Consider the following 17,112-nt stretch of genomic DNA (forward strand, 5'->3'; position numbering starts at 1 on the left):
CATAATGTCGACGATAAAGATATAATCAAGAAACTGTAATGAAATTGATACAGCTTAAACACAAGCTGTTCATGTGAATGCGACCCTTATGGTTCACATCATCAACTTCCAAGATAATTAATATGAATATTAATTATTCTTTTAAAACAAAGATGTGTAGCTTAGAAGCTTAACACTAGCTTTGTATTCAAGTGGTTCAGCGATCTGTCTTGGCACTTGCAAAATTTTTTTAAATAATACAAATTAATAAAATTCAATAATCGTAAATATTTTTGTTAATAAAGTTAAACAGAAAATATAGCGAGGATAAATAATATTTTTAAAACATTACTAATTATGAAAGTTTTCTAATTCTTTTCCAGTTTTCTAATCTTTACAGAAAAACAATTTTTTTTTTGTCCTCCTTCGACAACGTCCCAATTTTTATGCGTCGGTTTCGTCAATATTTCAGCACATTTTAATTTGATTACGCAACGGTTGAAGCAAATACGAGATCCTTATTAGCTTTCATTCACGAGAAACCATCAACGAAAAAATGCTCCCGAGAGGCTGGTGCTAATATATCGTTTCATTACGAAGCGTAAAGATATGTTGAAAATTTGTATTTGAATTTTCGAGCTCATTACAAGAACTTCCCTACGGGAAGCTAAAAATAGAAAGGTATACAGTTTACAGTGATACACATCGCTACAGATCAGATAATTTGCATTTGTATAGGACGTATTGCAGCATACTTGCAATGTACAACGGATATTATGCAAATTTACGATGTGTATATTTTCCTATTTTAATCGCTGAAATCGGATAAGATGCTATGTTGTATTCTTAAATGCAAATTTTTCTTATTTAAGTACATAACTGTTAACTCGATCATCTTAGTCAAAGAAAGTGATCAACCTCGAAGTCTAACGGAATAAGCTTAATTTTTGTGCAAACGTTTATTTTATGTGTGCCCTTTGATATTCAAGGTTAAAGGTCGCGAAAATCTGTTTTTTGAGAATATCTCGTTTCCTTCTGCGTTCAATCGTATTAACATTTATTATTAAAGTTGTAGAAGATACAACTCTCTACAAATTTTGTCTGAAACTTTTTTATATACGTTGGACCGTTTAAGGTATTATAAAGTATTAAATAAAATTATTTAAGTAGTATTTAATGAATGATTATTTAATACCTTATATTTATAAATATAGATAGCACTAAAGTACGTTAAGCTAAGCGTTTCATTTTCTGTGCCCTCTATTTCAAAAACGATTCAACTTACAAATAAAAGTTTCAGACAAAATTTGTAGAGAATTTTATCCTCTAGAATTTTAATAGTAAATGTAAATATCATTGAAGGCAAAGGAAACGAAATATTATAAAATTATAGATTTTTGCGACTTTTGGCCTTGAATATCTAAGGACGCGCACACGGCACCTTATGTCACTTTGGATTCAAAGTCACATAGATTCAGCTTATTCCATTAGATTCCAAGGTGAAACCCGAAGATGATTGTAGTATATGTACTTTTGCTCACAGTACGCATTAATGATATTTGAGGTTTCCTACGATTTTTGCAACACGATGATTTAAAAGTAGTTGGTTTTAGTAGTTTTTTGTTAATATTAAAAAAGACTCGCACACACACACCGAAGCTGAAGGGATAAAGGAAATAATATAGAACTTTCCCACCACTGCGATTGAAAGTTTATTCTGTTATTACTCAAAATACAATTGAATGAATCCGGTCGGAATATTTTGCTTTCTTATATGTGGAAATGCTTTTAAATGATTTCAAGTCAGAAATCGATTGCAGTTATAAAAAAGGAGATTTTTATTTCTGAGATGGAAAATTTTAGAACCAAAAAAAGATGAAAGGCTTTAACCACATCGATTCGTGTAATATAGTATATCTCTTTCATTTAATTTGTGTTTTTAAAAGTGTCCATTTAGCGAAAGCTTCTTAGTGAATACAATATGCCAAATATCCTGTTATAATCGTTTGGAATTTTATAATTTGAATTAATTTTTCTCAAAAACAATATTATTATATTTAAGACAATGAAGCGAGTTTTACCCCTTTTTTCAATTTGACTTCATATTCTGTATATTTACATATTTTTCAAAAAATATGTTAATCGCGAAATTGTTATCGCTTTCAAAAAAGGATTAGAAGGGCTTAAAGTTTTGTGCAATAGTTTGTAGCAATAGCCATAGTGTCTTTTGGAATTTATGGAATGTTGTCTTGTGAAAGCCTCATCATTGAATTGTTTTTTGTCTGCATATTATCCGATCTTATTATCCGTTAGTATTATCAATGAAACTAAACACTGTTTACCATGTAAGAATATTATATTATGAATTTTATAATATGGTGTTATTCACTGACCTGCTGTTGATTTTCACGTTGTGTAGTTAAACGAGCTTCAATACATTGTCGTGTTTCAAGGAATGCACGTCTTTGTGCAACCTCACGAGGGTAATGGGTCAATGCACCAGCTAAATTAGTACATCCTAATGCTATAATACCACACCAAATCTGAAATTAAAATAAATAATATAACATACATTATATAACATTTTATTGTGTCAGTTGCCAAAGAAACAGTAGAAATGAAATGATATTATTGTTTTGTTCGTTTTACTTGTTCTAAAATTGTTTTTGGGATATTTTATTGGGTAACAAGTAGTACCTATATTATATATCTGTAGGAAGAACGTGTAGGATTTTCAATGTTTAATCACATTCCTTACATGTTGTGAAAGTTTTCAAGACTGGTCGATCGCGATGGCAGGATACACTGGTGGGTGATTAATGTTGTTGTATTATGGTTCACATATTATGCATTATTCTCAACTACTTTTTTTGATATTTATTTAATATTTAAATTCTTAAAAAAACACCTTGTGATGAGGAATAACAGTGCTATAAATAGAGAGAGGCAATGTCCAATTGGGTTATTTTAATTTCTGGCGTTAAAAAACATAAAAATGTAATTTTTTATTCTAGGTACTACACTTTTTCCTATTATTTATTCGTAGATACTTTTAAGTTGTTTGCATGCCTGTCATAAAAACAATTCACACCAGTCAGTTGTGTATTATTTTAATTTTTATTACATGTTCCTATATTGTATAGGAGTTGGAACTATGGGAGCCGTATTTAAAGTCTGTCAGTTGTGTTTAAACTTCCGTCACATATTATTTAAAGTTACAGTTTTTCCCTCAGCTTATTATTTATGCAAATTTGTATCGAAGTAAAATGAAGGTAAGTAAAAGTATCTGCAAACCTATGATAACAATGAGGTAATTTTCCCGAACAAAAAATATGGATGGAGAGATTTCAACAGATCTTTAGATTTTAAGGACCCGGTATTAAAATTACCATTTTTGGGCATTCAATTAGTCAGTTTAGATGCTCGAATGTGTATTGGCAAATTGCTTATAAACAAAAAGATGTAAAGAGTTATGAATTAATTGTAATATTAGTTTAAAAAAGACATACTTCTGATTTAGTAGTCAACCCAATATGTGGGCATATTACCCACAATTTAATTGAACAGGATATTTAATATGACATAACATCCTTCTACTTACTTTAAATAATCTCTAATATATTTAACTTCTGATAACTCACAACAAATTTTTTTGAATGACAGACATAATTTATGGCAAGCTGAATCGATTCAAAAAGTTTTAGTTTCTTAGGTAATCTACATGTCGGTTTTTGGTGTCACGTTGCACATTTTTTGGATTTATCTCCCAACCAGCAAACAAATCAGAGCGTGCGATATGGAACATAGTTCCAAAAAATTATCTTGGATAATTTAAAGATCTTTAAAGCTCTTTCAATTCAGGACCCATTTACGCAAAATTTGGTTGTATATTTGCATACATGAACGGATTTAAGGTAGTACGAGCATCAAGGCTAAAATTAGGGTTAAAATAATTTGTAACTTATTTTCAGCTTTGAGGATAAAATTCATGAATGTGGACGAAAAATAAGAAAAATTTGATCGATATCTGTCTTGATTTTCGAAATATCGAAAGCTAAATAGAATTTCAAACAAAAGTTTCAATTTTCGATATTCTGAAAATTACTCCAAATATCGAAAAATTTTATACTTACTTTTCGTCTTATGTTGCCAAGTTATAATATATTTCTCCATCAAAATTGAAAATTTATATTTTTTTAAATTTGTGTCCCCAATACCGTGGTCATACATCCTTAATTAGTCGGCTACAAGTCGGGGGGTGGATTATGCCTCATTATTTAAATAAATAAATGACTTCAAAAATGGACATATAATGGACTTTGATTTTATGGTAAAACGGTAAATCCCATAAAATCAATGTAAAATATGCTTATTTTTGAAGTCATTTATTTATTTAAATAACGGGGCAGAGCCCACTCCCTAACATTTTCAGAATCGATTTAGACATAGACCAACTTCATATAAAAAATCTAGCTTTTTATTTAAAATCCCCTTAATGCTCGTACATCCTTAACTGAATTAGTTAAGTGGATTTCAGAAGAATTAAAAGAAAAGTTTTTTTTTTGTTACGAAGGCGCCAATGAAATTTTTTATTTTAACTTTTTTATTTTTGTGTTTATTAATTAAATAATTTAATGGAATGTGTTTCTTGGGAAAGAGTCAAGTGATAAATGGGATGCAAAATCAAAAATACTGTCATATACCGTACGAACATCTTATGGCAAACCTCCCCCATTAATGCGCTATTTTTTTTTTATGAAACCTCAAAATTACAAAAGCATATTTGAGAATATTTCAACTTACAAAATTTATTATTAATACACACACACAAAAAAAAAAAATCAATATATATTATTAGAAAAAAATTTAATTGTTTCTTTTTTTTTTTTTTTAAATCATTCACTTGAAAAATGATTTACCAATAATATAAAGCCTATTACCCAGAAATTTCAAATAATATTTTTTACGAACAAATAATATTTCATTCAGACATATTGTTTACTAACCTACAGACTAAAAAATGTGTCATTTATTATAAACGAGATTGATACCCGCCCGCTTCACTTAAAAGCAAAAACCACCGCTTTATAGCCTCTACCCTCTCTTGATATACACAGTTTTCAATTTTGTCAAACGTAAAATAGTCATAATTCATTGAGTATATCAGAAAAGTTGGTTGTGATTTGTTTGATATTTAATATTTTAAATTTTTACAGAATCCTTTAATTTATGGTTCAAAATGAGGATCATATATCATAGAAAGATTTCTGTAAAAATTAAAAAAATGGTAAATGCCAAATATAATATAATTTTTTTTTAAAAATATATCTTTATAAATTATGGTTCATGTGTTATTCTGATATATCAGCTATATTTCATACTGTACAGTTTCATTAAAAACCATTGGCTAGTCTTAGCGTGAAAGCGTAACAAACAAACAAACAACCATCCTTACTTTCACATTTATAATATACTATAGTGATACCCACCCGCTTCGCTGGGTTTAAAAGAAAATATTGATAAAGATTGCTCTCGCTTATCCCCTTTCTATAACACTCGAAATAATGGTAAGGATTGTTTTACACAGGTAAAATATATGTATGATTTTTTATTTTTTTATGTATAATAGTCGTAATTATTCATTGAGTATATCAGAAAAGATGGCCGTGAAATATTTTATATTGACTGTTTTTAAGAAATCTGTAATTTATGGTAAGGTCAAATGACTACTTTTACAGAAATCTGTAGTTTATGGTAATGTCAAATTAAATTAATTTTTAAATTTTTTTTTTCAGTTTCATTAAAAACCATTCGCTAGTTTTAGCGTGAAAGCGTAACAAACAAACAAACAAACATGCTTACTTTCACATATAATAATATATAGGGATAGGGATTGTTGTATGAACAAAAAGTTTTTTTATTTGAACAGTTTATTTTACTACTACCTAATTTTACATAATTTTCAAATTTATCATGTTTAAAGAATATTTACAACAATCTCGTCTAGACTAAGGTATTAAAATATTTTTAGATTACATAGGCTATGATTTAAATTTAATATAACAATGATTAAATATACTACTGATAAAGTCATGTTTTATATACCTTCATATATTCAAAATATTAAGTTTGTTAAAGTTATGATAAGACAAATTGGCAAAAAATTTAAGTTATTAATTAATGAAAACGTATATGTGAAATAATTGTATCTTTGTACAAACTTTTTACGATTAATACTTTCTAATTTACCAGTTTTTCGAATAACATAAAAATAAGTTATTAATGAAAGAACTAGAACTCAAAAACGAAAAATGAAAAGTGAGGTCGAGTTCGTAATTGGGCAACATAGGTAAAATGGGTCTTAAGTCGTAGACCCATTTTGTAAACCGTTAGAGATAGAACAAAATTTAAATGTAAAAAATGTTCCTTATAAAAAAATAAACAACTTTTGTTGTAAACATTTTTTCGTAAACATCAGTGTTTACCCGTGAGAGCGCAAATTAGGCGCAACCTATATTGTGTGTTCCTATATTGGAATATCCATTATGTATGTGTGACATGAATGTATGTGTAATGTGATAGTGTAATCAACACAGTCTATTAATTATTTGAGTAATAGTTGTGTATTTAATGTGCAGATATTCCATTTTAGGGTTGGTGGATAAAGAACGAGATAGGGCATGGTTTTTAGGTGGATTTGGCTCCACTTTATTACATGCAAGATAATATTTGGCATCATTGGTCAAACTACAGGATATTTTGATAAAATAAGCCACCAGTAAAAGGTTATTCATCATTCAAAAATTTCAGAAGTTTATAGAAATTTATATTTTCTATTCGTTTTTTAATTGAAAACGATATCTGGGTATTGTATTAACTATCATATTTGCAGTGATAGCTAATAATAAATTATCAAACATTTATGGGATATTCTATAAACTACGAAAGCAAATGAGTCTGATTTGGGCCCGAAATTTTTTGTACATTCAGTTGTGAAATTCATTCATATCAAAAATACAACGGCTTCTAGCCTATATTAAGTGGAACAGTCACAATATTCTAAAGTTTTAGATTTATGGTAATTAAAGAAAAATTGAGCAGCAGAAGAGTGCCTGTCGGTTAGACTTCAGAATTGGGCCCAGGAATAAATAAATACTCTACGTGTAAAGTCAGATTAAAAACTGTCTGAGTAATTTCATTCTATATTTTACAAAAATATCGTAATAAAAGTAAGGATAATAGATTAGGTTATATTGGCTGTCCACGAAGTACACTATAGAGCCCATTGTGTGATACCATATATGTATTTATATGTGTACCACCTTTTCGCTGATAATTTCATTTCAGCTCCTCAATTTCAGCTCATCACAACTAATAATTAAATTAATTTTGTTTCGACGGCGGGGATCGAACCCGATACCCTAAGCACACCGCGAACATCAATTATGAACATTCGAACAAAAATTAAGTTGAATTAAATTTTTCTCTAAGCAATTTACATATCAAAACGCTAAAATTACACATACTATTTATTTATTTTGGAAGTAAGAGAGAGAGACCTCGACTGATTTTGAAGCGATTTACTCCGTTGATTGTGCCGGGTTGACTATACAACTATAAATGAAAAAAGATCCACAGCGCTTCACTTGCTTTACATTGAACAGGATATAAAGGATCACGATATAAAATCCTAAAAACAAATTTCAGGAAGAACTTGTTAGGTAATAAATTTTTTGTAAAATGAGATAATATGTCTCCCAAGCCTGAAAAAATAATAAATTTCATTATTTCTTTATTTATGGTCTTAAAGTAGTAGTAAATAAATCACAATATACCTATTTCTAGATTTCGTTCGAGGGCACTGCAGGTTTGTTAGAATTACACACTTTGAATTTTAATGAATTTTAATTAAATTAGAGAAACAATCAAAACAGTTTTTCATGATATTTTAGCAAAAACGCCAAAAAATTCCTTATTTTATAGAACTGCCCTTATGTTGAATTAAAATACATACAAACCAGTTTCTTTCGTTGACCTTGGAAAATGGTTTTCTTTTAGAAAAAATATTAATAAATATAGAATAAAAAAAAATTTACGGAAAGGAAAAAAAATTATTCTTACAGATAACATAAAAATAATCATAGAAACTTTCTGAATGGATTTCATTTGAACCTAAAACTAAATGGCTTCTTATTCACAAAATACTTTTTTGAAATAAAATAAAATTTCGACTCTCGATGAAAAAAATATTTTTTATATAGACTTGTTCATCCATATTATGTATAATATGTTATTTTTTTCTATTTTAAAAATAATTTCCTGGTATTTAAAATTTGATAAAATCGGATTAATTTCCTAAATTTTTTTTTAGTTAAATCGAATCAAAACAAATAACAATTTACCAATGTCGACAAAAAACAAACAAATAGAAAATAAACAATTGACTTCAAATATTTTATTTTTATACCATGAGCTTTTGATGAAATTGGATGGGTACTTATTTCGAAAAAATTTAAAAATAAAACTTGTACCATATTATACAAATAAGTAGGTAGATGTACTCGAATTTGTCTCTTTTAGTTTTTAGATGAGAGCCATTTTTACTAATTAGAAAATTAGCAGGTAAAAAAATGATAAAAACTAAATTTAAACTATAGTTTAGAAAAACCATATTAGTTTCATCCATTCAGTTACTTCGATGCTTAAATACTTTTTGATCGCTTTTTTTACTTCCAAAGTTTCAAGAATAGAATAAAATATATCAAATTTTATTGATAATGGAAGCAAACGGTTCTAACGCCACTTGAATCCTTAAAACCTTTTAGTAGTAAAGCATTCTATTTTACTGAAACAACATAAGCGTTGCTTTGATCCACTAAATTTTATCGAAAATTTCCTGAAGAAATACTATAATTTGTATATAATTACGTTTTTGATAATCACTGTTTTCTGACCGCGTTTTATGCGATGCAACTACATGATGAAATATGAAATATTGATGAGCAAAGATTTGAGATTTCATTTTTTTTTGGAAGATTTTCTTTAGAAGAACGATCAGTCTGGTAACGAACAAAATTTAAATTGAATCCTCAGTTTTAAAATGGAAATCTAGTTTTGTGACTTTCTTATGATTTTTGAGTCTGCCATTTTCATGTCTTGTTAAACGATTTTAAAATAGAATTAAAAGCAAAACTTTCTGCATTTTTTTCTTATTTTGTTTTTAGTAATTTTCTCTTCAACATTCCGCAGAAATAAGGGCATTAAAATCTAAGCGTGCTTCAAAATTTATATCAAATCCATTGCATTTTCAAATAAATGCTTCGAACAAAATTTGATTGTATCTATATTTGAAACAATTTTGTTATCTAAAGTTTGGTTGAATGTATACCAGATTTCAAAACTTTGCTCTTTATTCATAACAAATTTTTAGATATTGGGTTAAACTTGCTCTATACCCTAAACTAAGTAAAGTGTAAAACACTAACAATCGAAAATGTTTCACATGAAGTTGTTAAATACTTTCGCTGTTGGAAACCCAATGGATTTGGCATGGTCAGCTTAATTTTGACACGAATGAATTCTTTGAATTATGGTCTAAAAAATTAACAATAATTATGTTATGTATTATTTAATGTAAATTCATACATAGGGTATTTGCTATTGGTACTAATAAAAATAGTTTTTCGATAGAAACAAACAATTTTAAAATCAATACTATACCGTTTAGTTGTCGATTGAAATAAAATTTAGAATATTTTCAATTATATAATAATGCTTTACATCAAATGTAAGTATGAAGGTATCTGAAATATTTTGAAAGACATAATAGATGATATAGATAATATATATATATAGGTATCGATTGACATCGATTGATAAAGAAGATAGATAGAATGATGTATTAGGTGGCTATAAGTAAATTTGGCACATTTCATAGGTAATACATTACCGCAAAAATTAACAAACAAATAATAGGGAAAAATTATTCCGTTCGTTCTTTTTCCTCAATTTAAATAAGCTATTATATCGATTTATTAAAATAATTTGCAGGTTATAGATAGGAAAAATTCCAGTTGATATTCTGAAAACGTTGCATAAAACTACATGTCAATATTTGGAAATTTACTTATTCCGAAGACAAACAGTTCTTTAATGGTGCTAAATTTAAAAAAAAATGCTTCAAGACATATTGTATAACTGTCGTAAAAAAAATTGTAATTTTATCTAGCTTGAAACCCATTTATGAACTATCATGAATCATTTCCATCCACATTCAATAAGTTCAACTTTATGAGTTGGGTAAAATTAATACTGGTTGAGCTGGGCCGAGCTTAGTTGGTTTATGCTTCTTTTTGTGGCAGAGAAATTATAATCTAAAAAGCTGGAATATAATGCAAAGTTACAATGGATAGGCTTAATACAAGTTGAGCTGGATGTTTAAAAACTTAGTTTTGGTTTAAAACATTTTCATAAATGCCAAACTTTTAATGCGAGTTAACAAAAATGGCAGGCTCATGCTACTTTAAAAATTTGATTCGCTTTATATGAAAAATGGAAAACTAAGATGCGCTTTAGTCTCTGCGATTTTTTAACCCCCGAACTAAAAAAAGGTTGTTATAAGTTTGACCGCTATGTGAGTTTGTGTCTGTCTGTGGCATCGTAGCGCCTAAGCAGATGAACCTATTTTAAATTTTTTGGTTTCGTTTGAAAGGTAGTTTAATGGAGAGTGTTCTTAGCTATGTGCGAATTTAAAGTTCCGTACCCGAAAAATTGTCGAAGGTTTTGTAAATTTCACTTGTTGCCTGTCAAAACGGTCAATGAGCAACTTAAAACCATTATGGAGCCTTTTGGACTCAGCCATTTCAAGTTTTACTACTAACATACACACTAAATCTACATATATAAGTGAAGTTTGCGTATTTCTTGTACAATAATATTTCCATGTGTATAATGAGAATGATATAATTAAGGCTAAAGTTTAAGGATTAAGGTAAAATTTGCAATGTTTACTTGCTATTGAAATAGAATTATATTCTTGTTTACTATATGAAGCAATGATATATTAAACTGCTAAATGTTTGTAAATAAAGTAGGTACAATTGTAAAAATAATAACAATTTTATGAGAATCCATTTTATTGAAATAGTAATAAATTACTATCATAATTTATTTTTATTCAATAGTAAAAATAAACATTATAAAATACTGTTATTTATTTTCTATTCTTTGTCATAGATAGTAAATTGCTCATCAATAATGAAAATAATTTATTTTGTCATTTTGTCAAACGTTGACGAGTGTCATATTAAAGATAAAATGGACCAAGTGCACGTAGCACCTGTAAAAAATTTTGTTTAAGATATGGCCTATGAGTATTATAAATGTGAAAGCAAGGATAATTGTTTATTTGTTGTTGTGTTTGTTACGGTAATAACAAATATATTAATTTATATAATAATGTAAACAAATTATTAATTACATAGTCATGATTCACTACAAAAAATTGTAATTTCGATTACATAAGCTAATCTGAGTTGTTCAAAGACGGCAATCTGTCTTCTATCAATCCTTGTCTATTGTAAGTAACATTCCGTTTATGGATTAATTTTATGGTGTTAAATAAAACTTCAATTTGTAGTTTTAGCGGCACATATAAAAACTCACTCTCATAATTTTTCTATAACGCGACGAAAGAAGTATCACTATAATATTAATATATATTCATTTCTTAAATTGAATTCTTTGATTGGTGAGAAACTTAAAGAATCCTCTTAAATATTCATTGGCGGAAAAAAAAACTTTATAAAGAAAAGCGGTTTTCCAGATAAAAAAACCATTTACTCTATCAGGGTTTATCAATTAAAATTTGGATATGTTATAGGTACTCATATTCTATCTTAACTGGGTGCTTTTATTTTTCGAAAATTTTGCTAAGGGATATTTAAGAAGATTCTTAAAAAATTATAAAGTTTCACGACAATCAAAGAATGTTTAAAACTTGTCCATAACCGCCTTAAATTGTTTTTCAAAACATTAATTAAAAAATTATATATATTTAATCACATTTTTAAAATTAAAACATGAAATTTGAATGCGCCCTTAAAAGAAAGTGGAAACAATACTATGATAGATCCGAATTTATGCTGTTGACTAATCTAAAATTGTATGTTTTGCATACTCGCCTCTCGGTGATTCTATACGGATTGTATTTGACTATTATCATATATCATAAAAATTTGCCATAAAGTACTCTTTTAAATAAAATAATAATTTTCTATATTTCATCGAACATATCTCACATAAGCCGTTCAATTTAGATAGAAGTTCTTAGTTTCTTAGGTATAGTTTCACTTAACCGTCTGATATTTGATAGGGTGATAAAACAAAGTTTTTGTTTCATCAAAACTTGGCTGGAAAATTTGGCGTTTTAGATACATTCATTTTTTGGCTGCTGAAGGGAAAATTTTTTTCTAACCACCTAACGGGGAACTTCAAATAGGAGGTTAAAACTATAATTTTTGTCTGATCGCGAGGTTTTGATAGGTGCGTGTTTAAATTTCGTCAAAATTTGTATGCTCTTCATTTTAAATGCCTATATTTATAAATTATTTTGTTTTGCACTTTAGATAAAGAATTAGTTGCACTGAAATATATTAAAATTTAAAGTAATCTGAGGCGCTTGATATTTTCAACTGAAATTTAATTAAAATACTTTTTGAAAAACATTTGAATTATAAAATTTCGTTTCTTTTTATTATGAAATTAGAGTGATACCCACCCGCTTCGCTAGGTTTAAAAGTAAAGATTGATAAAGATTGCTTCCGCCTATCCCTTTTCTATAACACTCGCAATAATAGTGGGGATTGTTTTACACAGGTAAAATATATAATTTTTTAAATGTATAATTGTAATTATTCATTGAGTATATCAGAGAAGATGGCCTTGAAATATTTTATATTGACTATTTTTACAGAAATCTGTAATTTATGGTAATTTCAAATGTCAAATTAAATTAAATTTTTTAATTTTTTATATATTTTTTTAAATATATCTTTATAAATTATAGTTCATGTGTTATTCTTATATATCAGCTATATTGTTGTACAGTTTCATTAAAAACCGTTCGCTACTTTAAGCGTGAAAGCGTAACAAACAAACATGCTTACTTTCGCATTTATAATATAATATAGAGATTCTATCTCAAGGTTATTCTTATCATAAATGACAACAGTTATTAAAGTAGAATAAACGTCAATTGTGATATATTAAAATAATATAATACCATTTCAAGTAAAATATGTAAAAATTTATTGTGAAAGAATACAACCGTAATAATACTCAAAGTTTCTTTTATATAATTGTTGCTTTCAAATAATATGCCTTGTCTTCGTGACTGTTTGTGTATATGGCTTCTTTTTGTGGGTATGAGTTTGGCGTACACAATTATTACGTTACAACGTTGCCCCTTTTCGAGAAATTTACAAAATTAAATAGTTTTAATAATAAGCGGGAAGCCCGTGTCAGAAAAACTGCATTTACACGTATTTCGAAATTTCGCATTTGAATCAATGTTATTTAACGGTAGGTACAAAATGGACTAGATGTGCCAGGGTTTATCTTGGCAGAAATATTTTTTATTAACTTTACGTTTATTTATTTACTTTTAAACAAAAATTAATTCCGCGATAAGGGCAAAATCTTAATGGCTTTAAATATTAAAAATTAGTGACAGGCCTGTCTGCCACGTCAAGAGCTGTCACACCAAATTTTCCTGAAAATAGATAAAATTTGGAATAAAATGTTCTCTTACAAATTAATTTCTATGAAAGTGCAAAATACTTTCGAAATCCGTGTAAGTGCAGTTTTACTGTCACGGGCTCCAGGGCTATAAGGGGAGGTTAGCTTTGTTTATAGTAGTTTATATTTTTTTATAGTAGCAATATTTTATTTAATATTTTGTTTTTTTGTCCTTGAAATGAGATAAATTTTACATTAATACCGAGCTGTTCAATAAAATATTACCACGTAAATGCGAGAAATGATTTCGGGTATAACAATAATAATAACTTAAATAAAATAATATAATACAAGTCTACCCTATTTATGTGGTAACATCTTTTTGGACAATGTATGTCCCTCATTTAAGTGGTAAAATCTATTTGAACAAAAATTTTCCAATTAAGTTGTAACATCTTATTGAACAACCCAATATATTTACAATGATGATTGTGCGGATAGATGCTTAATTAATGATATTCTGTACAGCAAATATAATACGTAATGTTTTAAATTATATATGTATCCGTTGGGTGCGTAGTCATGATAAGAACAATCAAATCGACGCTAGCGCTTTCAGTGGTTAGTTTTGGGGTAAAAGGTGGCTTTTATGACTGTTTTTATAATAAAATTTTGAAATAAAAATTAACATAATTACTTAAAAATATTAAATTTTCTATAAATATTATTAAATTTTAAATTTCTAATGTAAACTGGCCATCCATTTAATTATATTAATAAAGTAGAGTATCGTTAACATGGAAAACGCTACCAAGAAAACTTATGCATCCGAATATAAATATCACATTATTTATCAAATAAAAATTTCAATTTGGACCAAGAAAAATGAAACACATCAATTTATTTTGTACATATGTTACATATTGGTATGATAGATATAATAGAAACAAGACGCATTGGATATGGGCTTTAGGGGGAAGGTTCATTTCTTTCTGAATAATATCTGTCTGTACATGCAAACATAGATAATAAGTATTTATTATTATAATTGGTTGTCTATGCATGCAAACATAGCCCAAATATTCGAAAGAATATATTTAAAATTTTGAATAACTCTATAAATATTAACCTTTATGTTCGATTACTTTTGATAAACAATTCGATATCTTTGTATACTCTATGTCGGTGTTTTTCAAATTGTTTTTGGTACAACCCCCTTTGTATCTAAAATATTTTGCGACCTTCACCCTCCGCTGGTCCTAACCTGAATTTTATTACTATATTATAAATATCAAATTCGTGCATAATTAACACAACGCGAGGTGTCTGAAGTGACACGCACACTGAACTAACTTGAAACACACATTGCAGTTGTATTAGGTAAGAAATTTTTGTGGTGCGGTAAGAAATGTCACTATGTCAGTACCGGAGTGAACGCAATGTTGTATTGGTGTGAACGCCATAAAATTTACTGTATTGCGGGAAAAATAACATTAGCAATAGTTATGTCGGACTTAGCCACACTGGTTTGCGATACCCACAATATTTCTGGTGGATAACCCTATTCAATACTGTAATATTACTTATGTTAACATAGATACTATATAGAATCTGTCTCTATATTATACCGGCATTGTAGTAAACGCAATGCATTTATATCCGTGTAATTATTGAAAATGAATCAACTTTTGAAAAGATCAACATTATCCTCAACGAGATAGTGAATCTTCAAAATCCCCCGAAATCCCCTAGTAGAGGCTTTGCGATACACCAAGTGTGGGTGACACAACCCACACTTTAATGAAAAACACTGCTTTATGTTATCAAAAATCGCAACAGTTATCGACAAAAAATGATCACATGTACATTTTTTGTAGAGAAAATTATTCTTAATACTTTTCTTACTATTAGTCTACTACTTTTATTCTATTTAATATGATCAGAATTAAATTCTGATGTAAAATTTTTGTTCATTTTACAGTATAAAACGAGAAGTTCCGAATTGTGTGTTTGCCATCCCACAATCTTTTATAATAAATTTGGCAAGTCTAATGAACTTGATGCCTCTTTATGACAGTGATGATACTCGCCAATTAAAATTTAAAATTGATTGATTAATAAAATCGCACACACCCCAAACCACACAAATTTTCTTAAAAAAATTGACCTTGTACTGCTGAAAACGTAAAGGTAGTACCTATACAATTTTCTATTCGATTTTCGTAATGAAAATAAAACCTTTCTATCCGAAATTTAATATTTGATATGTGAATGAATTTATCAATAAAGCTTAAACAAATATATATCATTTATTTATGGGAATTTTTACGTCTATATGCAGATGCAGATGGTTATAATAATAATGTAAATGTACCATATTACGGAATATTTAGGTATAACGGACTTTGAAGCTGATTTTTGAAATAAATATAAATATTTCTACTATAAAAATTAGATTATCGTACAAAATGATTTATTGAGAATTAGTTTTTATCATTTTTTCACGCCTAAAACTTTACTTTATAGTAGTAAACATTAATTTTTGGACTTTATCTCTAATTCTGTGATAAAAGCTGATTCCGAGAATGGAGGTAGGTACTTAATTCCGGGATACACACTTGACAAAGGTAAATTAAAAAAAATGTTTTGTTTAATGCAATTAAGTTTATTGAGTATTTTCATTTAAAATTTGATTGAAAAACAAAATTATTAAAATTTTTAATAAATAAGAATAAATCATTTGAAAAAAATGATGAAATGAAGGCTAATTTGAAAAAAAAATTCAAGACGATTACGACGACTTTTGAAAATGTGCGCTACGTTTTCTCACGGATGTATGATGACATAAAAATAGTTGTTGGCACAAACATACTCACACACACATGAGGGTTTGTATCAGAGATAAAATCACATAAATTTCGCGAAAAATGGGTTTGTGAAAGTGTGTGTGTTTGTGTGTGTCATAAAAGTAACAAGTACGGTCTTCACTCCAAGCGATTCAATTTTATGATATTTATTGCCTTTGAACCACGAACGATAAGTCCGTGAAAAATAATCACTTAATCCCTATTTCATTTAAACTAAATAAACACTTTCTTGTCGTTAAACGTTTCATATTATAGTTACCATATTGAGCTTATGATGACGGTTCATAAAATTGCCTTCTGGAAATACTGAAAGCCCGAAATAATAAAATCAACTTTACATTTTATTATCGAATTAATAAATTCATTTAAATACCACAGAAATCATAAATGATTCTTATCTATTTATTTTTCATAAATGAGGACTGACTGACCAGCCCTGTTCTAACACCTAACTGACTGACAATCATAACTAGCATTTATATGCAACATACAATATGTATAACAATTTTCAACTTTAGTAAATTTATTT

At 28.0% G+C, this 17,112-nt stretch overlaps 1 protein-coding gene across 1 annotated transcript in view; it reads right to left on the minus strand.

Annotated features, from left to right (window-relative positions):
- The window catches only part of LOC123304024 (adenylate cyclase type 6), a 229,251-nt gene that overhangs the window by 52,055 nt on the left and 160,084 nt on the right, over window positions 1-17,112 (minus strand). Inside the window, 2 exon segments of the mRNA XM_044886331.1 lie at window positions 2,373-2,503; window positions 9,538-9,573. Of these exon segments, the coding sequence (XP_044742266.1) occupies window positions 2,373-2,503; window positions 9,538-9,573 (167 nt within the window).

Source organism: Chrysoperla carnea, chromosome 1 (genome assembly GCF_905475395.1).
Source record: "Chrysoperla carnea chromosome 1, inChrCarn1.1, whole genome shotgun sequence".
Classification (NCBI taxonomy): Eukaryota; Metazoa; Arthropoda; class Insecta; order Neuroptera; family Chrysopidae; genus Chrysoperla; species Chrysoperla carnea.